General features: G+C 41.3%; 6 protein-coding genes across 6 annotated transcripts; 2 read left to right on the forward strand and 4 right to left on the reverse strand.

Annotated features, from left to right (window-relative positions):
- Positions 1-208: 208 nt before the first annotated feature.
- On the reverse strand, positions 209-1,210 carry LOC120816462 (uncharacterized). Its single transcript, XM_040172072.2, has one exon. The coding sequence runs from the start codon at positions 1,083-1,085 to the stop codon at positions 303-305; it is 783 nt and encodes a 260-aa protein (XP_040028006.2). The 5' UTR covers positions 1,086-1,210; the 3' UTR covers positions 209-302.
- A 1,145-nt stretch (positions 1,211-2,355) lies between these two features.
- yipf1 (Yip1 domain family, member 1) lies at positions 2,356-6,173 on the reverse strand. The gene is made up of 10 exons (XM_040172071.2): positions 6,133-6,173; positions 5,760-5,861; positions 5,470-5,627; positions 5,285-5,365; positions 5,069-5,156; positions 4,865-4,981; positions 4,602-4,768; positions 4,029-4,211; positions 3,301-3,407; positions 2,356-3,039 (listed from the first exon to the last, which is right to left on the reverse strand). The coding sequence occupies exons 2-9, from the start codon at positions 5,791-5,793 to the stop codon at positions 3,321-3,323; spliced, it is 915 nt and encodes a 304-aa protein (XP_040028005.1). The 5' UTR covers positions 5,794-5,861; positions 6,133-6,173; the 3' UTR covers positions 2,356-3,039; positions 3,301-3,320.
- A 270-nt stretch (positions 6,174-6,443) lies between these two features.
- On the forward strand, positions 6,444-8,980 carry lrrc42 (leucine rich repeat containing 42). The gene is made up of 7 exons (XM_040172068.2): positions 6,444-7,411; positions 7,510-7,641; positions 7,727-7,848; positions 7,929-8,014; positions 8,090-8,203; positions 8,338-8,422; positions 8,527-8,980. Exons 1-7 carry the CDS (start codon positions 7,023-7,025, stop codon positions 8,820-8,822), a joined length of 1,224 nt encoding a protein of 407 aa, XP_040028002.2. The 5' UTR covers positions 6,444-7,022; the 3' UTR covers positions 8,823-8,980.
- A 582-nt stretch (positions 8,981-9,562) lies between these two features.
- tmem59 (transmembrane protein 59) lies at positions 9,563-12,392 on the reverse strand. Its single transcript, XM_040172069.2, has 8 exons — positions 12,122-12,392; positions 11,747-11,852; positions 11,548-11,642; positions 11,314-11,466; positions 11,117-11,183; positions 10,748-10,868; positions 10,523-10,640; positions 9,563-10,134 (listed from the first exon to the last, which is right to left on the reverse strand). Exons 1-8 carry the CDS (start codon positions 12,275-12,277, stop codon positions 9,982-9,984), a joined length of 969 nt encoding a protein of 322 aa, XP_040028003.2. The 5' UTR covers positions 12,278-12,392; the 3' UTR covers positions 9,563-9,981.
- Positions 12,393-12,486: 94 nt separating this feature from the next.
- Positions 12,487-14,695, forward strand: tceanc2 (transcription elongation factor A (SII) N-terminal and central domain containing 2). The gene is made up of 4 exons (XM_040172074.2): positions 12,487-13,385; positions 13,499-13,640; positions 13,883-14,076; positions 14,298-14,695. Exons 1-4 carry the CDS (start codon positions 13,179-13,181, stop codon positions 14,484-14,486), a joined length of 732 nt encoding a protein of 243 aa, XP_040028008.2. The 5' UTR covers positions 12,487-13,178; the 3' UTR covers positions 14,487-14,695.
- Positions 14,696-15,044: 349 nt separating this feature from the next.
- Positions 15,045-18,296, reverse strand: cdcp2 (CUB domain containing protein 2). Its single transcript, XM_040171885.2, has 6 exons — positions 18,230-18,296; positions 17,664-18,011; positions 17,216-17,557; positions 16,114-16,467; positions 15,758-15,936; positions 15,045-15,633 (listed from the first exon to the last, which is right to left on the reverse strand). The coding sequence occupies exons 1-6, from the start codon at positions 18,294-18,296 to the stop codon at positions 15,328-15,330; spliced, it is 1,596 nt and encodes a 531-aa protein (XP_040027819.2). The 3' UTR covers positions 15,045-15,327.
- Between the last annotated feature and the right edge of the window lie 5,132 nt (positions 18,297-23,428).

Genomic DNA, 23,428 nt, shown 5'->3' on the forward strand with positions numbered 1-23,428 from the left:
TATTTTACTGCAACAAAACAAATATTTATCAATGTTGACGAGGCAGTCTGGTCAATGCAGGATGGAATAAACGGAATAAGCTCACAGACCATTGCTTTTGAAAGCTGCTTGAGGTAAATGTTTAAATGTAGGTTTAGTTACACAAATAGTAAGATAACTACATTGCAACAGAATCAAATTACACAATGCACCAAAAAAAGCCAGAAATAATAATCAATTAAATAGTATTCAATTTGACTAATTTGGTAGTTATTTTCAGATATATTAGCTACATCTCCCCCTTAATTTCTCAATCCAGTGTGTTAGTGAATATCAGTCATTGAGCCTATTCCCTTTTTTATTCCTTTTGTTTCATCATGCATGAAAGCCTTCTCATCATGATGATAGCCATTTCCATAGGTCGGAAAACTGTGCTTATCCAAAGTGGTTTGGTTGACGTCCCGAGAGAATGACTTGCTCTCAAAAGCATTGACTGGAAGCTTTTGGGATGAACTGACGGACATCTCAGTTTGAACTACTTTGTGGACAAACGCTTTCTGCACAGGTTTCTGGGCAATTGCAGGGAGGGCAAGCTGCTCCCTTTGCACCTTCTTGTCTTCCCACAACTTCAGCAAGCGGCGTTGATTATTTGTCATATCCTTGAGATTTTGCTGCAACGATTGCACTTGTTCCTCTAAGAGTGTTTTAGAGGTGACGGTATTCGCCAACTCTGAATTCAAATCATCGATGGTCAGATTAAGTTTGCCGCTCTTCTCCAGCAGGAATTTGCACTCACGGTCCTTTTCCTGCAAGTCATTGATTATGTCCTTTGTGGTCTTTCCATTGAACTTAGAGCTGCACTCAAGTCCAATCTCCGTACGCAGAGCCTTCACTTGTTTCCTCAGCTCCTTGTTGTCCACAGTCAAGCTCTTCAGTTTCTGTCTCACGGCTTCAGATGAGCGCACCTTTGACTCGTACTGTCGGAGTTTCTCTCTGAGAACACTTTCTCTTTGCATGGCATCATCTCGTTCTTTTCTGCATTTCTCCAAAAGTCTCAACGTCTCGAATTTGGACCCCTTTTCACCCTTCCCATTTGAGTGGGCCATCCTATGGGACAAATTTCTTTTTCAAGTAATGACTTTACTCACGAGTTAATCGAACTTTCTTGAGCATCATGTTGGTAAATCCACCTCACAGGCACAAGCGGCTGCATGCATGTGGAAGACTGAGGCAGGTGACATTCCTCTAATGGGGTTATCCGTTTGAGAGGCAGCTCTTGTGTAACACAAAGCTGGGGCTAGAATGACCATTAATTAGGGCAGCAGCATCCATGTGAAACCGTTTCAAGTGACATAATTTATCTTTTTAATTTGTTAAATACTCTGAGAACATGACACAAGTCGGTGACCACACGCTGGGTGTCTGTTTAAATAGGCCTTCACATAAGTAACATAAGTAACATTTCCACTGCTGGTGATCTTTACATCCAAAGAGCGACATAGTAGATTCTATCAGCTTGCTCAACCACACAATAATTAAAATGGATGAGTTGGAAAAACAGTAGCAGCAGCCAAATGTCCACACTTAAAGTTAGACGTCCTCTTTGTGAAACCAACATTTCAAAGGTGTATTTCAATGACCAACAAACCCTCCCTTAAATTTTTAAAAAGCTGATTTAAGACTGTCTGAACTAAAGACTAAGTAAGGAGGTTTACAAAGGTTTTTTACTGACATCTTAAGCATATGATGGAAATGTCCAGTCACTTAAGTCCGATCAAAAAAAGTAGAAAAGTAAGAAACAAGATGTTTGTTTTTTTAAATTCATTTGAATGGCAGTTGGTGTTAAGCTTACGTCTCCCTTGTTTAAAATATGGAGAAAAAACTATTCGAATGAGGTTTGAAGAAATAGACATTTTGGAAAATGTCTTGAGTATCTACTTGAGTTAGATGATAGGGTTCATTTTACTGTCATAGCTTTAGCCTTGTATTGAATTGAAAGATAACAGCCACTTCACTTACATGAAACTAAATTAAGTCAAGAGAATGCCAGAGCAGCAGCAAAGTGTCGTCAAAATAAAACGGACGGAGACAGTTTAACTATCAGCGGGAAAGTGCTGCAAGAAAATAATGGCAACCAATCAGTAAACAGCATCCTGGGACTCCTGCAATATGTTGACCTGTTACATAAATAATTTCTTCCTGTCTGCAACATACAGACACACATAATCGCTGCCAAAGAGTCTAACCATCATTTAAAGCCACAATTAGCCCCTGTCTGGTGTGATTCTGGTGCAATGCTGGGAAGTAACACATTGTAACAAATTTAAAGATAATTTCCTTTAAGTGGAATTATTTCTTTAGTATGCAAAGACAGTATGCAATATATCCGTTTAATTTGCGCTTCAATTCATTTTACTTTCCTCCTCTAAACCCTCATTGAGAACAGACAAATTCCATTTTACACCTTTGATCAGCTATATAAAACCTAATTAATTAAAACAAGTTATTACACATGTAAATACCTTGGACATTTAGGATGGGTCTTTGGCATTAGTTGTGGGCACTTGCGGTTGAATCAGTTCGAGGAAAATACAATTGCACTATTTGTACAAAGGTTTAAAATGTTATAATACACATAATTACTGTGCTGTTCATTTGGAATATTTTTACACAAAATATACTGACATGTACCCATTTACTACATATAAAAAAAAAAAATGCATATACAAAATGCCTATGAAGCTACCAACGTTGCTCCGCAGAATATTACCTAAATATTTCAACATAAGAACTATAAAGGGGAAAGCAACGACCACAAGAAATCGTATGTGCGGTGTAACACCATAACCCATTATCTTTATGGAAATGTAGAACCCATCCCATTAGAAAAACAAACTTGGAACAACTGCATGACCTCTGAAAATAAACACTTGCATCAAGAATGCACCCTGGGTTTTAAAGGTCTTGAGCCAGAATGTTCGAGTGAAGGTGAAATCCAGACGATCCGTGACTTCATCACCACAGCAACCCAATTCTCTCTTAATAAGGCCACCGGAGAACCTGCAATTTAAAGAAGAATGACACTTGCTTTGGAAAGGAGAAATCATGTAAAGGAAGTCAAGGTGGGATGTCCCGCCCCCCTAGCACCCCTCCCAAATAAAAAAAGAAACAATCTCAAGCTTAAACTCCTAAAATAGGCTCACAAACTGGCCATGAGAAAGTACAAGTTGGAGGAATATGACATACGCGTATCGGGTATTTATTAGTGTATCAGGTCAATGGGATCATGCCTTGAAAAGCGCCTGAGTCACTATTGTTTACCTTTAGAAAGAGAAAGGCTTTCATGTTGTGTGGGGGGCTTTGGTCACTTCTGTTGCGGAAGAAAGTTCACCTGGTAGTAAATCTTCTGGTTTGCTGAAGAAATAGGTCTGAAAAGCACAAACAAGGAAAGTAAGAGTATTAACAACCCGACAAAGAAACATCACAATATTCAGAGAAACTACCGATCCATCCAAAACTAAACTCAGTGTCTCCGTTGTAATGAGTGCAAGAAATGTTTAGTGTTACAAGAGACACTACAGCATAAACCCGTTCAACCGTCAGACCATCAGGCTTACTTTGTAGACTAATTACATGAATGTGACCAGACATAAGATACCTCTCTGGACTCGACAGACATGTACAATCAGGCGGTCTTCCCGCCAATTAGCCAATGCAGTCACAGTTTCCAGTGAAGAGAGTCTCCCCAGGGAGAGTTAACGTGACACTATCAGGTATGGTCGTTACCCAGAAACCACACGTCGGTAATTGACAAGTGGCCGTGCCACTGAGATCACGGAGGACAAATTGAGAGTGGTTCCAATCATTGTTATCTACACCAGGAGGGACAGGCAGCTTGAATTAACTGGGTTGATAAATATATTGTTTGCCAAAGTAGGACAATGGATTTTGTATTTTATTTCTTCAAAGTGATTGATTTTCCATTCCTCACAAATTTGTAATTCATCTTAAGAGTAAAGTTATGTATCAACATCATAGAACATAATTACCTTACAGCCGACAGCAAGCAGGGCGTTTAACACAACAATGGATGACATAATTGCTATGATAACTTTAGGGTGGTCATCCCTGACCGCCGGCCAGAAAGTTGTCCCCAGAACTGAGCCAGAGAGGAAGAGGGCCACCACGATGGTGCACCACCTCAGCCATTCGTAAGGGAGAATCCATAAGACCTTATGTTGGAAAAGTGCATTAAATAACATTTTAAGTCACATTTTATGAGAATTACTAGAAACACAATGAATGTCAGAAACGTTTCATGACACAGGGCAACTATCAAGATTTGTTATGAAGCATCAATGATGATGTGTTAAAGGCTAAATTAAATCATTAAATCGAACGGTTCAAATCTCACTGTAAAAGGTACATTGAAAACTGAAAAAACATGCTGTGTGAAGAAATAATAAAAGAAACAAATGTTACATTTCATAAAGTGGAATGTTACAAATAATTATATATATACAATAATATTGTTTTCATTACAATTCAGAATGAGAAGACAAAATCCACCAACTAATAGTGACTGTGCACCAAAACTCTGAAAAGAAAATTGTATATCTTACCACTGTTGGTATGTAAATGAAAAGGGAATATCCATACACACAGGCGATCTCCATGAAGGAGTATGACACCAAGTTCATGATCTTGTTGTTTCTCCATAGCAGGAAACCCCACAGGGCAAGGGGAACAAACCAAGCATAGCTGAAGATAGCTGTTGCAGCTATAGTCACTAGAAAACACAGCCAAATAAGAGTATATAAGCTAAATGTACGGTCTACTCTTCCATTCAACCAGCAAAAGGGAGCTATTAAAAACAAAGAAGTACCTTTTTGAAACTCTGGGGTATACTTGTAATTTGGTTTTCCCAAGTGAGTCAGAAAGTTTGCTAGGTTTCCACTGATAGCAATAGCAAACACAAGGGTGGTGCAAATCCAGAATGGTCCTGCAATCACACGTATCAAGAAATTTTAACTTCAGTTTGTGTCCCCCTCTTGTTAGGACATACATGTTAAATGGTTTGTGAGCCTACCGTACAAATCCGGATTTCTACGAAGGTGCGTATGAATAAAATTCTTCCCAGGCCACGGCAGCACTGATCCAATGATTCTTTCCTTCACCTGAAAGAGATAAGAACCATTACACATGTTAAGGTAGTTGAGGCTACATTTGTTGAAACAACCTCTATATTAAAAGACAAAATGTAACAGCAGTTAAAATTCATTAAAATAAGTTAAAAATATATTACGTGATGGGTCTCGACGTCAAAAAATCTTTGATAGTACTCAAATGTCCAGAAGGGGACACTTTTCTTTTGCCCAGAGAGAAGCTTAAATTGAAAAAAAAAAACACAAGAGAAAATAGAAATGTATCAGACAAATATGTGATTCAGCAACACTGAACAGCTGAAGGAAGTGCTATTCTTGTGCAGACCTCCGTCTTGTCATCACTGGCAAGTGGGTCCTCATCCTCTCCAGCAGGAGAGAAAGCAGCAGCTTGTCTTTGCTTCTCGGGCTTGATTTCGTCATCTTCAATGCTAATGGTGGTTGCATCCCTGTTGGCTTCCAACAGATTGCCCGCTTCTTCAAATTCTAAATGTCATAGGAGGGATCAGTTGGAAACGTTAATCCAAAAATGTGGATAGTTTATATGGGTGAACTGTGCAGTTTCTTCGACCAATAAGTGCAGTACAGGGAGACTAAGGAGGAGTGGAGGATATTTACCGTGAAACTGGAATGGGTCATTGGTCGACGCCATTTAAACGGATCACCTCGCAGTAAAACGTAACGTTTATGGGCAAGTAATGACAACTTACTCTGGGAAAGCTATGGAGGAAAGAAAATAATATTCATCACCCCGATGCTTAACTACTCCCTCGCCGTAAGCTTTTTAATGAATACATAGCAAACTATATGCAATACAGAAAAACAAAGTTAGCTCAAGTTAGCCCTTAATTGACAGCTCTTCAACAACATTAGCTTAGTTAGCTAACTGTATTTGATCATTAGCTAACGTTAGCTTACTAACGTAACTTTAGGACTAAAGGCCACAGTTCTATTTAAAAATCAGAGCGCATTCAAACCAATGCATCCTTACCAGATAAACTACCAAAACCTGTAATAATTTCACTTCCGTGAGGTTAGGTTGGAACAGGACATCCTAGCCAGAGCCGTTTAATAAACAGTCACGTCATCTCATTGGAAGCGTCTCAACAGATCCCGGATGTTAGTGGCGTCTAGCAGCCAATGGGATGGAGCTGTAGTGCTGGAACAGATCGCGCATTAACAACTCTTCTACTTCTTCTGGTGTTACGGTGGGTGCATTACCGCCTCCCTCTGGTCCAGAATGTATCCCTCATAAAAACAGCGACAACGTACGCCACGTTGGTCGATGTTGTATCCATCATTGTATCCTACTGCAGAAGAATTCTCACGGCACATGTTGGAAATATCTTCTAGAATATTTAGTGCTAATCAGACTAATGAATACACTTTGGAAACTATGATATTTTGGTTTGTTTGAGCTTAGTGTTCACACTCCAGAGGACAGGGGGCGGTAATGCCTCAAAACAACGGTTGGCCAACTACCACTAAAAAAAAGAAGAAGAAGAAGAAAAGTGTATTTGGAACAGTAACGTGAAGTCGGTGGAATAAATCAAACAGGTTAAGTTAACGGAGGGGAAATGACCCTCGTTAGAGGTTTACGGCTATAAAAAAAACATTTCCAAAAATGTACAACGTTGCGCTTTAATAATTCACATGGGACCCGATAGCAGCTAACAAAATAAGTGTTTTAAAACTCGGGAGTCTCATCCGTTCAGTCAATGACCATGGATTAGCTAACTAACGCTAACCAGCGAGCTAACGTCACCTGGATTGTTTTTTTTTCTTGTATGTTTTTTTTTCAAAAACGCTTCAGCCGTCTAAACGCAACTTCGTGACCTCCATACTCGTCCGCCTTTCCCACGGGTAAAGAATGACCTTATTATGGACGGCAGCGCCATTTACGTCCGAGAAAGGGGCAACCTGCGTCGTGTCAGCGACATAGTGCTGGCGCAGCCGAAGCCGGTGTCGTCATGCAGAAGGACGAATCCGTTTGTGCTGCGGAAAGAGCACTTCATATTCACCTACAACGCGGAGGGCAGCCTGAGGTACACCACCAAGTCTCTCTTCGACATCGCCCTGCTGTTCGTGGCCGACAACATCCACCACGTGGATTCTCTGGTGGACTTCCCCGAGCAGATCGGGGACCGGCTGTTCGCGGCGGCGGAGGAGAACCGTGTGTTTTTAAACGCAGACATTTCGCCCAAAGCCCTGCGGCTGTTCGGTGACGCTTACGGGGAGATGGTGCTCGGATCACTGTGTCTGAGAAACCGGTAAGTGGCATTGCCGACTTTGGTTGACCTCCTCAAAGTTGTACTCGCCAGAGAAAAAAGGCAAAAGCATCCGTCTTCACCGTTTCCGTGTCCTGCAGATTTCCCCTCCTGCACGAGAGAATGGATGAAATCAAAACCTTCCATAGTTTGAAGTCTTTAGACCTGTTCGGCTGCAGACTGGGTGACAACCACGAGATATTCCAGCATCTGACATCCGGCTCGTTGGCCAGGTACTAACTGATTTATTTCCCCCCCCTACTTAGGTGATGTCGATAAAGGTCAATGTGACTGACACATCTGCCTTTTCTTCCTCAGCAACCTGGTTCAACTTTTCATTGGCGGTAACAGTCTTTCGGATGTCGGCCTTCAGCGGTTGACCGCACCGATCCGGATGCTGAGGAAGGGACTGGACTCACTTCAGTTACTGGATGTTTCCTGTTAGTAACCCAAATGTAATCAGCTGTTTTAACACCTCCTGGTAAAAGAGATTAGAAATTGACGTTGGTTTGTTTTACAGATAACCCCATTACTGTGAGAGCTTTAGGATACCTCACATGCTTCCCTAAACTTGAAAACCTTGATGCATCTGGGACCAGTTTAAAGGTACTGTGTTTGTGCGTAACACTTTGGTGCTGCTTGTAGTGGTGCTGCCATTTAAAATGGGTTCTATACCTGCAGCTTGGGAGTGGACTGAAGACGACCATATGGGACCTGCTGGGGCTCATTTATTCCGAGAAACCACTGGACACCTTTGATCACTCGAGATGTAAAACAGAAGGTTGGGCAGAGCAGGTAAATGTTTTCAGACGCTGATAATAGTTGACGTATGTTTCTTTAATGCAAGCCATGTAATTTAATTAGGGGTAAATGTTGCAGATACAGAGCTGTTTGGCATCCCACATAATCATGCATTGTTTCCTTTCCAGGTTGTAAACCAGTGGGAGACAAATAGTTCACAAATGCCAAAGCTGAAGAAGATGGATGAATCCAGAACATCAGCACTCCGCTTTTGTACGATCGTTTTGAGTCAAATTTACAATTTTAATAATTCTTTGTAAAAGTCAAGATTATGAGGTATTATGGAGGGGGGTCTCATGAGTGTTTCTGTTCTCTAGTCGGCCGGCAGAAGTTCGTCAGAGAAGTGCTGAGTGCAGCGTCGTCGGCACGTGGCGGCGAGAAGGAGGCAGAGAGAGAGAGACTACACTTCTTCAGACCCGCAGAGAACGATCCCCTGCCAGAGAGACCGAGTCCTTCCACAACAAACCATCAAGGCAAGCCTTCCTGGCACAATCTCAAAAAAAGGCAGCGCCAGTCAGAAAAACGCGACGGTTCGCATCAAAGTCCTCCAACAAAACGTTTGTCCTCGTCAGCTCTTTCCGCGGAGGACAATGACTTGTTGAACAGCTATTGAGGTGTGTGACCGTGCAGCACGCTAGGCACAGCTGGGGTCTGTCGGCGAACCCTCGAGCCCAGATGAACAATTCAGGCCGGTGAACTGAAAGTCCCTTTTCTTGGATGCAGTTGGCGTAATGTTTTAGAAATAAAAGTTTTGTATTATTTATACGTCCACTTCCTTGCGTGACTGTTGATTTGAGCTAGCTGATTTTTAGCTGGTCCCTTATTGACTTACCTTCCGGTTTCAGAGGGACCCTAGATTAGGAGTCTTTTCATATTTGTTCATGGACAGTGTTGTACACAATGGGGAGTAGAAGGCCAACTGATGCAAATAACCTTGAGGTAATGTATCACTTTGCACTGCTCCCTCACAGCCACAAACCCCTTTAACCAGCTTGTTTTCTCATATGCAAAAGTACTCAGACTATTGAAACAATGTTTGTGCAGGTCTGCCAAAATCAAATGAGCACACAACAAACCTGGTTATGGAATATAGCAACGCAGGAACAGTACAAAGGGCAAAGAAGGCTAATGTCAGTTATTCGAATCTTTTGGGGGAAATTGCTGTCATTGGACCTTTTGAGACGACTTCAGGAGCAGTTTTGACTAAAGGGTTCTTTAAAATGGTTTCTTCAGTTAGCCTCAACATTACTAAAGTATGCCAGAATAAAGTCACCTGTGTCAACGACTCACTCCATTGTATTTAATCCTGATCAAGCATTATGAGAAAAAACAGTGAAGGAGGAAACACTTAAATGTGGGAAGGAGCATCATTTTATTGTAAAATTAATCTGTAAATGATTACAGTACAAACATGAACATACAGGGAGTCTGCAGTATTAGCACAAATCTATAGGACAATAAAAGGAGTTTGGGTTAATATCACTTCAAGTCAAACATTGAATTTATCCATTTAATAAAAATAAGCACACCGAGAGAATACCAATGCACACATTGAAGAAAAAATTCAAAAGCATATTTCAAGTGTACTGCTGATTAAGTTAATGCCTCAATTATACCAGTATACAAAAAAACCTTTTCATCATTTGTTTTAAAAGCATCAACAAAGGTAGACGAGATATTGTATCAATTATACAAAATCTTCTGAGAGAAGACCAGGTCCTAGTCCAGAGGAGGAAAATCAAACATCTTATTCTGTGCTGAGTCTTTGGCTTCTAGACGTCTGACCGGCTCAGGTCGACTTTGGGAGGGAGCGGCCCGGCCTCTTCCTCGGATCCTTTGGAGGTAATGATCAGCAGGGAGGAGGCCGGATATGGAGTCAGTTTCTTTTCCATTATATTCTCACTGTCCCCATAGATGCTCAATTTCTGAATAGAAAAAAAAAGAGGTTAAAAAAAGCAAAACTAACATATCCCAAATAAAACTGAGTATTTCAAACAGTCCGTTTCACATATAGGCGTGAAGTTAATTCTTAAGTGTTTTGAATTCCCCCCTGAGTTGGATAAGACCGTTGCTACTTTCTCAACTAGTCAACCTGCTACATTGCTGCACAACGACAGGGAGCCGCCAGCTTGGCAAAGTCCAAAGATTAAACCTTGTCTATTCAAAAATTGTGCAAAAGTTGCAGTGCACAAATGCTTGTCAACCAGCGGAAACAAAGTTGCTGATCCTGAAATATTTCGCCAATTAAATCCAATATTATATTATGTGCTGCTTTATAATTTGTGGGCTTTATGGGGGCGGAACAGAACTTACCTCAGCAGGTACATACTGGTCCACAGCAGTTGCCACAGTGGCACAGCAGATCCAGATCAGCACCACCACAGACAGGATCAGAGTGGTGGTTAGGATCCACCCTGGTAGCCAAGGGTTCCTGAGGAGATAATTACAGCTATGAGACCCGAGTGACTAATTGCACGTTCTTGGAATCGAGTTGACAATTGAACTCCCTAGAAAATGGGGAGATATGAGTTTACAAACCTGGAAAGACAGTTGAAGAGGTTGTATTGATCATCATAGCCACGGTCCCTGGTCATATCTCGGTCCCTCTCCTGGATTAAAGTGCGCTGATAATCTTTGTAAACTGGGCTCATTCCAGGAACTTTTAAATGAGAATTAAAAATTACTTGACATGCAGTGTTGAAACAGAAAAAAGATGGAATCTGTCTGTTGCACTTAAAAAAAGGGACGATAATACTCTTGATAACCCACACGGCCATTGTTGATTATAATGAGGAAACGTGTACATTTTTACATGCGTAAAGGTATATGCAAAATCCAGTTCTGACTCTACAAGCAATACTTTTTGGATAATTATTGGATCGTATGAAAACGGAGTGGAAAACCTACAGCTCTTCTGTGGCTCTTCCTCTTTTTCCACTTCAAACAGGGAGAAAAACTGGACATGTGGTTCAGTCTGTTAAACAGAAAACGGAGATGGATTTTCAACACTGTATTTACAATTGGACCTTAACAAGATGTTTGCATACAGAAGGTCGAATTGCCTCATGTTTTTTTCCCTACCCGGTTCATACTCTGTGCAATACCTGGAAAATGACAACTTTGCCGTCATCAGCCTGGAGGTAGAACGTCCAGGTGGAAGTGATGAAGCTGTGGGCCTGATTCATCACATCATCCCAAAAGCCTCTGACCAGAGTCATGGGGTACAGCATGTGAATCCTGGGCATCATGGCCTCCAGCTGAAAAGGGAATAAAGCAACACAGAGTGAGACGCATGCACCGGGTAGGTACCGCCCCAGAATGTAGCAAACTGGCATTACCTGCTCATGCCGTTGCTCAGCAAACGGAAGCTGATTCTGACAGCCCAGGTTGCACGCGTACTGCTCATCGGAATGGCTGTAGGCTTCACGGCAGGCTGCGGGAGTTTTAGAGGTGGGAGGTGTGAGGGGGGGTCACAAATGTTAAAAAACAGGAATCGAGCGGGTTATGAAGCGATATTAAATACGACCGGAGGCTCACTTGATTCACACTCGGATTTCGTCTGATTGAGATCGTCACCGTCGCGAACAAACTGGCAAATGGAGAACAGACGGCAGCCTCTCTGGCAGGCGTAGAGTTCCTCCTCCTGCAAAACAAATAAACAGGACCAGCTGATTGCCTTGACAAACCAGAAAAACAACAACCAGCACCACCACCACCACCACCGTAGGAGACGACTCGCGTTTAAACGCTCATACAAATGTCCTCCTTCGCAAGCAACATGCCAGTAAACTAAATTCCCTTGTGCCGAAGTGCCAGCGGGGTCCACTTTGCGTCCAACAAGACACCAAACGTTAGCTGACGCTAGCTGACATTGTCACTTCCTTCCCGGAGAGGCGAGTGCGCGGCACTCACCCGCGGAAACGTGTGCAAACTGTACGTCATTTCACATGACTTGTGGCAAGACGATGTGCTTCCCAACACGCTGTCGAACACATCGGCAGATGTCGATGTGCAGGCGAAGAGCGCGAGCAGTCCCAGCGTACAGACGGAGAAGGCAAGCGTCCCCATTTTGTCAGCGAAAACTCCAAACAAATAACACGGTGTTGTGCCTTCCTCTTCTTTAATCGGCCTGGAATCTCGCGGTGACTGCGACTCTCGCGAGACCGTTACGCAAAGCGTTACTGCGTTTAAGTGATGCTCGTAAACAATACAGGTTGTACAAAAATACTTTCTGTAGCATGACAATGCAGAATGTAACTTTATTTACTTGATTGCACAGTATTTGTACTTGCCCCTAACAAAAGATAAGCAAACCAAAAATGGTTCAAATATACATCCTGAAATACACAAATTCCTTCCCTACATTGGTTTTGCTTTCGAGACATAAATGAGCCTTATGTTATGATTTTGTTCAAGAAGATTGTTTCAAGAGGTAAAAATTGCAAAGTGTATTAAAGATAGTAACTTGAGGATTGAAATAAATTCTGGAATAGTAAACTCAATAATAATGTTTTCACTGTAAGAATAATGTTATGTTACCATAATATCGGTGTGGGGGATCATTCTGTAATTATTAACATTCATTTAGTTAGGCTATTAATATGACTAATACTTATCTACTCAATTATATAAAATGACTACAAAACGCAAAACCATTTCTCTGTTACTCACATGTTAGGTGGGCTCTGTTATTTCCGACAGCATTTGAAAGCAGCATTGGTCCCTACTGTTTACCATCGAGTGTCAGCTTCAGCTAGCTAGCCTTACCAAACAGAACCTTTCAACGTTGTGGTCATACAGGAGACCATCAACGGGTGGAGGGTGGCCAAATGAGTTAAACCAAGCTAGCAATGACTTTAATACATTGTTTTTATTCGGTAATAGTAGTCGTCCAACAGTTAGGTAGCGTTAACCGAGTAACTGTATGTAGCAGTTAGCATTTAGCACTGAGGCTCTCTGGACCCTCCTTATGAACTTTTTTATTGATACGCATTTCCCCGTTATTATTATTGAAGTGTCACCAGCTGTAGGTTCTTCAAACCACCTGCTAACGCTAAGTAGCTTGTGTGTTTTGAGGATGGACAAGTTTGTAGTGCGGCTTACCAAAGGGGGGACGCCTGCAAAACCAAAAGGCAACGAAAAGGTTTACAAACAAGCCACAATCGAATCTCTGCGGGTGAGCCATCGGTCCTGCGTGTGGGTGAACGGTTGATGAACGTGTGGGTGAACGGATGAAACGTTACTCCCTGACAGACGCACCTACACGTCCCTGTGCTTGGTTCGTTACAGAGGGTGGTGGTGATCGAGGACATCATGCGGTACAAGTCCATCATGGAGCTGCCAGACCAGAGCAAGGACGACCTGCTGACCGCCTTGACAGAGCTGAGCAAGAAGATCCCATCCAGGGAGGTGCTCAAGTCCACCAAGATAGGTAGACCGAGACTGCTGACACAATGCACAGCACATGTAGAACGCACAAACATGTACTGTGAGGTTGAGAAGGGTTAATATTCAGTTTAAAGTTCACACCTCAGGTGGTCACACTGTTCAGTTTAATGGACAGTTCATAGGTTGAACACACTGAACGGTCACAGGCATTGCCAATTCAAGTAATAACAATGCACATTGCTCTAATTGGTTCATCGCATTATGAAAACCTCCCTGTCTCCGAAGGTCACACGGTCAATAAAATGCGCAAGCATCTTGATCCTGAGGTGAGTTCGATGGCTGCAAAGGTTTACACCGACTGGAGGACATTCATCGAGGCGAATTCTAACAAGCCGGGTATTGAAGTGCGCTCGGACACACAATCTGAAGGCCTCAGGAGCAACGCAACAAGGCTGCTGTCTGAGGCCCTGGAGGTCAAGGTGAGAAAGAGCGCCCCAGTGAAGTCCTATGTGGAAATTAGATTTTACGTCATATGTTCAGACATGGCAATGGATGGGATTTTTTGGCAATAGAAAATTGATGGAGCTATTAAAAATAGTGTTACTTTCAACGGTTGCTTAAAAAGAAACACAAAGTATATAAATCCTTTGATCTGTTTGCTTATGCATTTGTGTTTTTTCTGTTCTCATCTAACCAACAGGAGGATTCTGGTCTTATAGACAACATAGAGAGAGAAGTGTTTCACCAGAGCTCCCGGTTAGTCAGCAGCTCATACAGACGGACTGTTAGAGCGCTGGTGTTTGCCTTCAAACACAACACTGATATCCGAACTCAAGTGAAGCACAACACAATATCAGTCAAACAGTTGGTCTCTAAATACAAGAAATAACTGGCATTGAAATGTTCTGGTGTGTTTTTTCAAAGTTATGTTTTTTTAATGCATACATTTTTCACTTGTTCTCATTTTCTTTATTTTCTGTTAAGTGGCGTATTGTTTGGTAATGATATTGTCATCGCTTTGTACTGGGACTCTACAGTTTTTTTTCTTACTGTTAGAACATTTTTATACAAAATACAATTGAAAATAAGACAAAGAAAGCCTCCGAGTTCTTTGTTAAGACCACACGAGACCATATAATTGTGTACTATATATCTTAAAGCAGCACTAACCAAACAATAGCTATCACCATGAGAATAACGGCGAGAACACAGATGCTAATAAAGACGATGTCGCTCAGGTCGCGAGGCACAGCTTCCGGACCCCCTGTGTTGTCGTCGCTGCCACTGTCGGTTTGCTGGGCAGTAGGGCCTGCTCCTCGAGACGTCGCTCCTCGGCAGAAATGATCGACACCGATGCAACCTTCCACAAGGCTTTGCACTGCGCTCAATATTCTCTGTACCACCGTGCTCTCTCAAAACTATGGTTAGAATTTCTTATGACCAAATTGCAGAAGATATTCAGATGTTTTATTCAAATGTAAGTTTTCTAACCATCGTTTTTCTGTGGATACAAAACATTTTTAAATTTTATGGCACATCAGCAGCTTTACAATGCTTTATCGTGGTAATGATATTGTCATCGCTTTGTACTGGAACTCTACAGTTTTTTGATCTGTTTGTTTATATTACTGTTAGAACATTTTTCTACATACAAATTGAAAATAAGACAACGAAAGCCTCCGAGTTCTTTGTTAAGACCACATGAGACCATAAGCGTGTACTATGTATCGCTAAAGCAGCACTAACCAAACAATAGCTATCACCATGAGAATAACGGCGAGAACACAGATGCTAATGAAGACGATGTCGCTCAGGTCGTGAGGCACAGCTTCCGGACCCCCTGTGTTGTCGTCGCTGCCACTGTCGGTTTGCTGGGCCTGCTCCTCGAGACGTCGCTCCTCGGCAGAAATGATCGACACCGATGCAACCTTCCGCAAGGCGTCGCACTGTACTCTATATTCTTGCACATTCCTCTGCTTCCCGTCAGAGAAATCAATGAAGAGTTTATTTACCAGCACCGTGATGTTCCGGTGTTTCTGCAAGGGATCAAGTGTTAATGTTACAGTGTTATTTCGAAAGGAAGTTGTGAATGTCTCGGCCAAAATCCACATCTTTAAAAGCTAAAGGGTTAGTAAGTGTATTGAAACTGTAGCTAGTCACCTGGCCGGCAGTACCACAGTTGACAAACTGAGCGAGGATCTTGTATGAGGTGGCCGTCAACTGAGCTGCACAGGTTGGGTCTCCCAGGTAGATGTTCTCCCGGTCCAGCTGAGGTAAGGACTGCTGTGGTATCAATATGGTGAATTCTGATCTTGTGCAGCTAACGTTTACAGGCACCACTTGGATCGGCGGGATGGGAGGGAAGACACAGTACACTGTTTTTTTGTCAAGATAAATGTTTTAGCGTGAGAGCGTAAGAGTTTGACTGTGGGCATTTTGAGCAAAAGGGGCGAATGACTTAGACGTACAGCTCCCATAGCATACATATAACCAATAACCACACAAAGAACATTTACCTCCAAGATAAGAAGCAGTGAACCCTCTATGAGCCTCATTTCTGTCCGTGCTGAGGACCACCAGCAACTTGTTGCCCTTGGAGACGAGAAAGGGGGGCTGGTCCCTGCCACACCAGCGGCCCAGCAGGGCGTCGGCCTGAGTGTCTCCATCGTAAACGGCGACAGAGTCGTAGGCACACTCATCTGACAGACCGTTGCGGTCTTCCAAGTCCATGACGGGGAAAAAGAGTTTGATGCGGTACCCCGCTGCTAGAGTGACGCTCCAGTGGCAGTTGATGTTGTTTGGGTAGATGTTTGGGAAATGCGGGCTGCTGAAGTTGCCATTTACAGCCGACAGGACCTGCTGACATTCACCTGTTAGGGCACAGTTGATCAGAGGTGAATGCGGAAAAAAAATCTTTCTGTTTTAGAAGTTGTGTTATTATTGAAATTAAGTCCTTTTTAGTTTCATGTTTGCACATTTTAGGGAAACGTGCTTTCTACCCGACAGTTTGATTACAAGATCAAAACCACTCTCAACTGGCAGAGATGGTCTTAGTCTTCTAATATAACTTTTAGCAAAAAACAAGATTTTCACTCGCTTGGTAATTGGTTCATGCTCGACAATGTGAAATGGGGACAATCTATTATCAGCTGTCCAAGACGTATTCTCTAGTGATTTCCTTTGATTCAAGTCCCTGGTTTGGCAAGAACACTAAAGAATGTTTACTTTCTTACTTTTTCTTGTTCGCGGTAGTAATGGTGTGAGACTTGATGAGCTGTGCTCTATTCAGAGATGGTGCTTAGTACCTCGTACTAGAGGTGATATTTCTTGTGTCGTGTTTGAGGTCTTTCTGTGTACCTTGTTTCTTCCCATATGATGTATGTGCATTTTCTGTTGCTTTTTTTCTTCTGAATAGGAAAAATTTCTGTGAAGTGTGCTTTACACATAGATCCCAATGTCTAACATAGTGACAGTAGATATACTGAGCTTTTTTCAGTTACAATTCCTGCAGGTACATCAACAATCAAGTCAAGGGCGTCAAATTCTGAAAGCAAGTGATAAGCCTTTTGCATACAGATGTGTATTTTCAATACAACTAATCCCACCAAATTGTCCTACCTGAATAATAGTAGGCCTTGAACCCACGTCCACCAATGTTGAAGTCGGACTTGAACATGACCAGGAGATGGTTTGACGAGGACACTGTGTTCGGGGGTCTTTCTGCCCCGCAGTATTTACCCAGGTGGCGATGGGTGACTGTCGGGCCATCAAACAAGGCAACAAAGTCGAAATGACATCCCTCGTTGTTTTCCAGCTGGAAGTCCAAGAAGACCAAGGTGACCACACTGTTGTTGGACACGCGGATGGCCCAAGAGCAGTCGGCATTGTTGCTGTACTCATGAGGGTAGCCCGGGCTGGAGATTACGCCTGAGAGGCCAGTTAAGACTCCTCCACACATATCTAGAACGGATGGGAGGAAAACCGAAATGCAAAAACACTCTCAACTCCGTTTTTGGGCAGTTGGCCCACTGATCCCTGTCATATTGCGTCAAACACAACGAGTTACCTTTCCTGTAGTCAACACTGAAGCCTGTGTAGGCCACATGGCGGTCGGAATGGAAGAGGATGGACATGACATTCCAAGAAGAGGTGAACTGTGGAGGAGGGATGTTGCCACAATATCTCCCAAGGAGGTTGCCCTCATCCTCAGCTATGCCGTTGTAGATCTTTATGTAGTCGTAGGCACAGTTAGCATGGTACTCCAGCTCAAAGTGGTGAAAGGTCAGGAGGACGGAGGAGCCTTCTGGCACAACAATAAGCCAGGAGCAGTCGATGTTGTAGGGATACAGGCCTGGGAAGTTTGGACTGGAGACGTTGCCGGATGGTGCAGAGAGGATTCCTCCACATTTCACACCTTTTTAATGGAAATAAAGTCGACTTTCAGTTCAAGAGAAAAGTAGTCCAAAAACGATTCATGACTCACTTCTTGCTCATTTAGTCATTTGACTTCTTTTTTTTCACAGACTGACATTGACCAATAGCGCCCAACTTTTGTATATAAAGTACCCGCTAGACGGAGTATTTGCATCACAGTTAGGCTTTGCTCCATCAAGATAACAAATAGCCACTCACCTTTTTTGGAATCAGCCTTGTCGACAAGCAGTAGAAAATTAATCAGGAGAGCCACCCTGAGACTCATGTTGATGTTGTTGATTCGGCTTTTGTCACGCCTTGGCGACAATATCAGCAGAGACAAACAACGCGAGTGTCAGAGAGCACAGCTTCGAGAAATCAGCAGCGATGCCTTTAGAGGTAATAGGACTTTGAAAAATTCATTCACTGCCTGAATGAGAAACCCGATACCTCCGTAGGCCACGCTTTGCCCTCTTCGCTAAATTTTAATGACTGATACCCAATGAGCACGGGTGGCTTGTCAGGAGACTGTTTGGAGAGATTGCATACATTTTTAATGACGGTCTCACACACGGTGAACATCAGCTGCAAGGCGAGTTGATAAAAGAAACAGGAAAAAAAGAGAGGAGGATTTGTCAATAGTATAAATGGCTTTATTTGAACAATGTGAGGGAGAGAAGATCCCAGAACAATGGATGTTGGGGACTAAGAAGCAACTATGTGGACTTTTCTTTTCTTTTGTAAAAGCAGCTCACGCACAACACAAAGACATTCACATCTCAACCTTGAACATTACTGTCTATAAATAAATGTACTGTTTTGTTAGATGTGTCTAGATTAACAAAAAAGAGATGAACATCTCAGTTTATTGCATCCTTTTTTAAGCTTATTGGACAATGTATTGTCCTCTACATTGTAGATCAAAATCGAAGTGGGTGAATGTTGGTTTATACATATTATAAAAGCACATCAGCAATAGAGTAAAGTCCTTGCGTAATTACGTTATATTACATGTCATTTAGCTGATGCTTTTATCCAAAGCGACTTACAATAAGTCCATATCAACCATGAGAACACAAACACAAAAGAACAAGAAACAAGAAAGTGCAATTTCATAAAATAAACTGATTTACAACTCGCTATAGATATGAGCCATTCTAAGTACAATTTAAGTGCTACGATTTTAGTCTTTTTAGTCGAGGTAGAGTCTGAAGAGGTGTGACTTTAGTTTGCGGCGGAAGATGTGAAGGCTCTCTGCGGGCCTGATGTCATCAGTCATCAACATAATCAATTGTTCCCTGTTGTTACTGGAAGAGTGTAGTTCTTAATCTTCTGTTAAATTTTGGTTCTAAGTAGTTAGAGAGATGAAGGGCTCTAAATTAAATCAAGCCTGAAGACCATTACAAGACTAACAGCCATAATAGAAAAGACTCCTTTTTCAAGTCTTGGACGGGTGGCACCGACAGGTCTTGACAATTATTGGACCTAAGATTGTGGGTATTTTATTCAGATCACATTTACACGGGCAACCTGCATAGAATTGTAACTGAATCTCGGAGGTATGGAATATTACTGAGCCTGAGATGAAAAGTTCCAGAGAAAGGTAGTTAAAAGGGACTTGATTCATTTGCAGACTCGGTTAGTCGGTTGCTTGTCAAACGTTTGGTGAGAAGTTTGATGCAATGCTCATGGTCGTCGATTGAATATGACGCTACAGCTAGCATAGCTTAGCACAGAGACTAGAGGCCGGGGGCAAACAGCTAGCGAGGCAGGTAAAATAAGAGTACTACCACCTTAAATATACATTGTTAGATCTGGGTTCAGGTCTGTGGGTAACTAAAAACGTATCTCACGATGATCCTTTTAAGTGTCACCAATATTCCATCCTTAGTTGTCATCTTACATTTGAATGTATGTATGTGTTACAGCATTTGCATTCTATTATAATAAAGAAATACTCTTTAACCGCTGCAAGAAATCCTTCTTGTCACTATAGTGTTTCTGTTGCCACTGAGACTCACACATGCAGCTTGCACTTGAGTAGAAAACAACATCCCTCATCTTGTTCACTCTGCGCTTATAGCTGTGCATCCTACTGTGTATTCAATTAACTCACATTATGTTTTAAACATGTAGGTCTTCTTAGCTGTCCAAAAAATGTAGTTCAGCATTATTACTAAATAACAGTGACTTTATATATAAAAACAGAATTGTGCCGCTTACACTTTCCTTTTCCTACTCTTTTGATTGAATTAAACAAATAATTCAATTTTTTCTATAAGTTTTTCAATTCCAGTTTTTCAAATTGAATTGGTCACTGCAAGGTCATCATCTTTTAATGCAAATTTTGTTTAAACTTTAGTTTTCCTTTTTTGGGGACCAATGCTGAATTGCCTGTCAGGCAGAGATTTCTCAAATGCCTATCAGCTCACCTGACTCATTCTTCCTCGTTTTTTCTTTTTTTAACTGAACAGGGCAGACACATGTGAGCAATCCTAACTCAGCGTATAACAGACAGGGAGATAAAGCACTCAAGTAAAATCCTGTTCTGCAAACGCGTGTTTGCTATTCCAGCGGTTCTGTGAAGGCTTTTAGAGTGAATATGTAATGGCTTTAGGGAGAAACCCTGCACCCACAGAGACCTGCTAGATGGTGCTGTTACACTGTGAAAACACTGTGAAAATCACCACTGGCTTTTGAAAAACCATGCAGCTCCATGATGAAATAAATAAGACTATGATTCAAATCAGTCAAGTGTTTTTTCTCACAGCAATCCCTGGAACTAAAGTTAACCGCCCCGCCTTTGAATTCTTTCCTTGCTGAAAACTCGTAATTGTTCAAGCATGTGAGCACCAGGCAATGCTGAAATGTGTTTTAGAAAGATATCTTTTTTTTTGAAGAAATTCAATCATCTATTAGTAACTAAATACTCAAAAAACACAAAAATTGTGTTACAAAATTCCAGTAAAATATAGGGGAAGGTAAATCAAACAAATAGCAGCCTTTAGAACTCAAGCAGTTTGATTCAATGGTTGTTCAATAATATAGGTTGTATAATACTATAGTTATTTCTATCTATTACCAACTAGTTGGCAGGAGGAGTGTTGACATATGTGTGTGTGTGTGTGTGTGTGTGTGTGTGTGTTTGGGTTGTTGTTGTTGTGGATGGGGGCACTTTAGCGGTATGGCGTCTGTCATCGTTTCATCCACAGATGATGCAAATCTAGATTTTTCTGTTTTCTTGGAGACATTTTAATGAAATGTAATTTGTTTACAAAAAATCTTTTCCAGCTAATACATATTACGTTCTACTACATGCCGCTACACCGGAACCGTTGGTAACGGCTCACTCTGATGAATGTTCTCTCAAGCTCGTGACAGTCGGGTGCAATGAGATGAACGCATAAACATCTCTGTCGGAGGACAATAATGTTTCTGACACAGCCGGCAGCCGGGTAGAGCATCTCCATGCCACCCCCAGGTGCTCAGGATGATATGATGTCTTAGGGAGAATGATTTATATTTTAATAATGTTTAATGTATGGAGTGTTTCTGCAGAAAAAGCCTATAAGGATAACTCAATTTCATAATGCGTACTGTTTGACCGTAGGACGGTGTTTAGTACAGTAGTGTTTTAGTGTATATTCTTTACATATCTAGCTGGATTCTTGTCACCTGTTTCAGCTGCTTTTTTAACTTCAGCATCACAACCAAATTTCTAGAGCATGTGTGGCAATTTTGTGCGCCATCCAAACTGAGTGTATACAAAGGAAACTGTACTTTCTCCAGCTGGTGCCAATTTACAGACAGAAATATTGTTTCTTCTCTCTCACAGGGATTTCTCTGTACCACCTTCATCACGTTTCCACCCTCTCTCCCTACCAAGGACAGTATTGATATGCCTATGCACCTGAAATTCAGGGAGCTCATAGATTGGATTATGGACCATAATGAGCTAAGCCTCTTTCCATACTTATGAGGGCAATGAAATCCGTTATCTGGACTAAGCGACAAAAGGGAGAAAGATTTGACTTCCCATGAAAACCTCCACTACTCTCAGCTTAAACAGGATGATGTGTTATGTTGGTGTTTGTTTTAGCTATAATACAAGTTATATTTTTATAATGTGAATACGTATCAAAGGCATCACAAAAAATGACGCGGAAACAAAGTAAAATGCAAAAAAGGAGATTGAGGAAAGGATTTAGGATTTAGCTGGCTCGATTGGAACCTTTTTATTACTCATAAAACATATTGCATGTAAAAGTAGTTTATTTACTGCTGCAGCAAAAATATTCTCTCAAAGATTGATGTTTGGCATATTTGATCTCAATCATTGTTACAAATACAAAAACTACAATTTTGAGAAAACAATATAAAATGAATACACAGTACACATACTTTTTTTCCAACCAATGGACAGCAACAAAACTGAAAAAGTAAATGATTATCAGATCTGTCAGATCATTAATTCCATCACTAAGTAATAGCTTTAATTAGCTTCAATACAGATGTTATTTTTATGAGATAGTGTTCAATCAAGTTTGTTTGAAAAGAGAAAGGCACAGGTGTAACTGACTGTTAGCCATGGCTGTTTCATTTGATTGCATCAGTAAGCCTCATCATTGAGCAGTACAAACTAATACCATTAGTTTACTTTTTCTTGTTAGTCAGAAAGTTTGTCAGAAAGTGAACACAATTGAACGGGGCAGAAATAGAGGCAACCGGGTTTTTCAGACCGAGTGATGCGTACGTTGCTAACAAGTTGGCTCTTTTAAGAAGAAAATGAAACGCAGCTTTAAAAAAAATTCTGAATACATTTATTTATTTATTTTTAAATAAAAAAGCTGGACGCTGAACAAATAACATTATTAAACAAAGTATACATTTGATTTTATGTTTAAGAATTTAATTTAAGAATGTTTTAATTGTGTGTTATTTTTTTATACGACCATGATTGTATCCCACTTTTTAATTGTCGATATCAACAGATAATTCAATGTAAACCAAACCTAATTTTAATTCGACAGAAGTCTTTTGATGCTAAGCCAATCCAACTGCTTCATATTCAATGTTCAACGTGGCATCGACCTTCATCTAACTCTCAAACAACCCATCTCCTGCTGATCCGTTAAATATCAACAACACTCCAATATACCATGTGTCATCTTGCATTTGAATTCAAATAAAAGTGTTACAGCATTTGCACTTTAATGTAATCAAAAATAAAAAACCCCGCAGTGAGAAATTGTCCTGTCACTACTGTTCCTGTTGCTGCTGGGGCTCACACCTGCAGCTTGTACTTGAGAAAATAACAGCCTACATCCTGTTCAATCTACATGTTTCATCAATATGACAGATCATATCTATGTATACATAACGTGAAATGATGGTATTCTGGAAATTATAAGTGTAGGT

The sequence above is a fragment of the Gasterosteus aculeatus genome, chromosome 3 (genome assembly GCF_964276395.1).
Source record: "Gasterosteus aculeatus chromosome 3, fGasAcu3.hap1.1, whole genome shotgun sequence".
Classification (NCBI taxonomy): domain Eukaryota; kingdom Metazoa; phylum Chordata; class Actinopteri; order Perciformes; family Gasterosteidae; genus Gasterosteus; species Gasterosteus aculeatus.

Coding starts and splice junctions, on each gene's coding strand:
- LOC120816462 (XM_040172072.2), bottom strand. CDS start 1,085: ATGGCCCACTCAAATGGGAAGGGTGAAAAGGGGTCCAAATTCGAGACG.
- yipf1 (XM_040172071.2), bottom strand. CDS start 5,793: ATGGCGTCGACCAATGACCCATTCCAGTTTCACG. Junction 5,157..5,284: donor TTGACGTCGAGACCCATCAC/GTAATATATTTT, acceptor TATCTCTTTCAG/GTGAAGGAAAGAATCATTGG. Junction 4,212..4,601: donor TCATTTACATACCAACAGTG/GTAAGATATACA, acceptor TTCCAACATAAG/GTCTTATGGATTCTCCCTTA.
- lrrc42 (XM_040172068.2), top strand. CDS start 7,023: ATGGACGGCAGCGCCATTTACGTCCGAGAAAGGGGCAACCTGCGTCGT. Junction 7,412..7,509: donor TCACTGTGTCTGAGAAACCG/GTAAGTGGCATT, acceptor CGTGTCCTGCAG/ATTTCCCCTCCTGCACGAGA. Junction 8,015..8,089: donor CATCTGGGACCAGTTTAAAG/GTACTGTGTTTG, acceptor CTATACCTGCAG/CTTGGGAGTGGACTGAAGAC.
- tmem59 (XM_040172069.2), bottom strand. CDS start 12,277: ATGGGGACGCTTGCCTTCTCCGTCTGTACGCTGGGACTGCTCGCGCTC. Junction 11,643..11,746: donor GAAATCCGAGTGTGAATCAA/GTGAGCCTCCGG, acceptor AAACTCCCGCAG/CCTGCCGTGAAGCCTACAGC. Junction 11,184..11,313: donor GCAAAGTTGTCATTTTCCAG/GTATTGCACAGA, acceptor TCTGTTTAACAG/ACTGAACCACATGTCCAGTT.
- tceanc2 (XM_040172074.2), top strand. CDS start 13,179: ATGAACTTTTTTATTGATACGCATTTCCCCGTTATTATTATTGAAGTG. Junction 13,386..13,498: donor CCACAATCGAATCTCTGCGG/GTGAGCCATCGG, acceptor GGTTCGTTACAG/AGGGTGGTGGTGATCGAGGA. Junction 13,641..13,882: donor GCTCAAGTCCACCAAGATAG/GTAGACCGAGAC, acceptor CTGTCTCCGAAG/GTCACACGGTCAATAAAATG.
- cdcp2 (XM_040171885.2), bottom strand. CDS start 18,296: ATGAGTCTCAGGGTGGCTCTCCTGATTAATTTTCTACTGCTTGTCGAC. Junction 18,012..18,229: donor CAAGGCTGATTCCAAAAAAG/GTGAGTGGCTAT, acceptor TCCATTAAAAAG/GTGTGAAATGTGGAGGAATC. Junction 16,468..17,215: donor CAAGGCCTACTATTATTCAG/GTAGGACAATTT, acceptor GTGCCCTAACAG/GTGAATGTCAGCAGGTCCTG.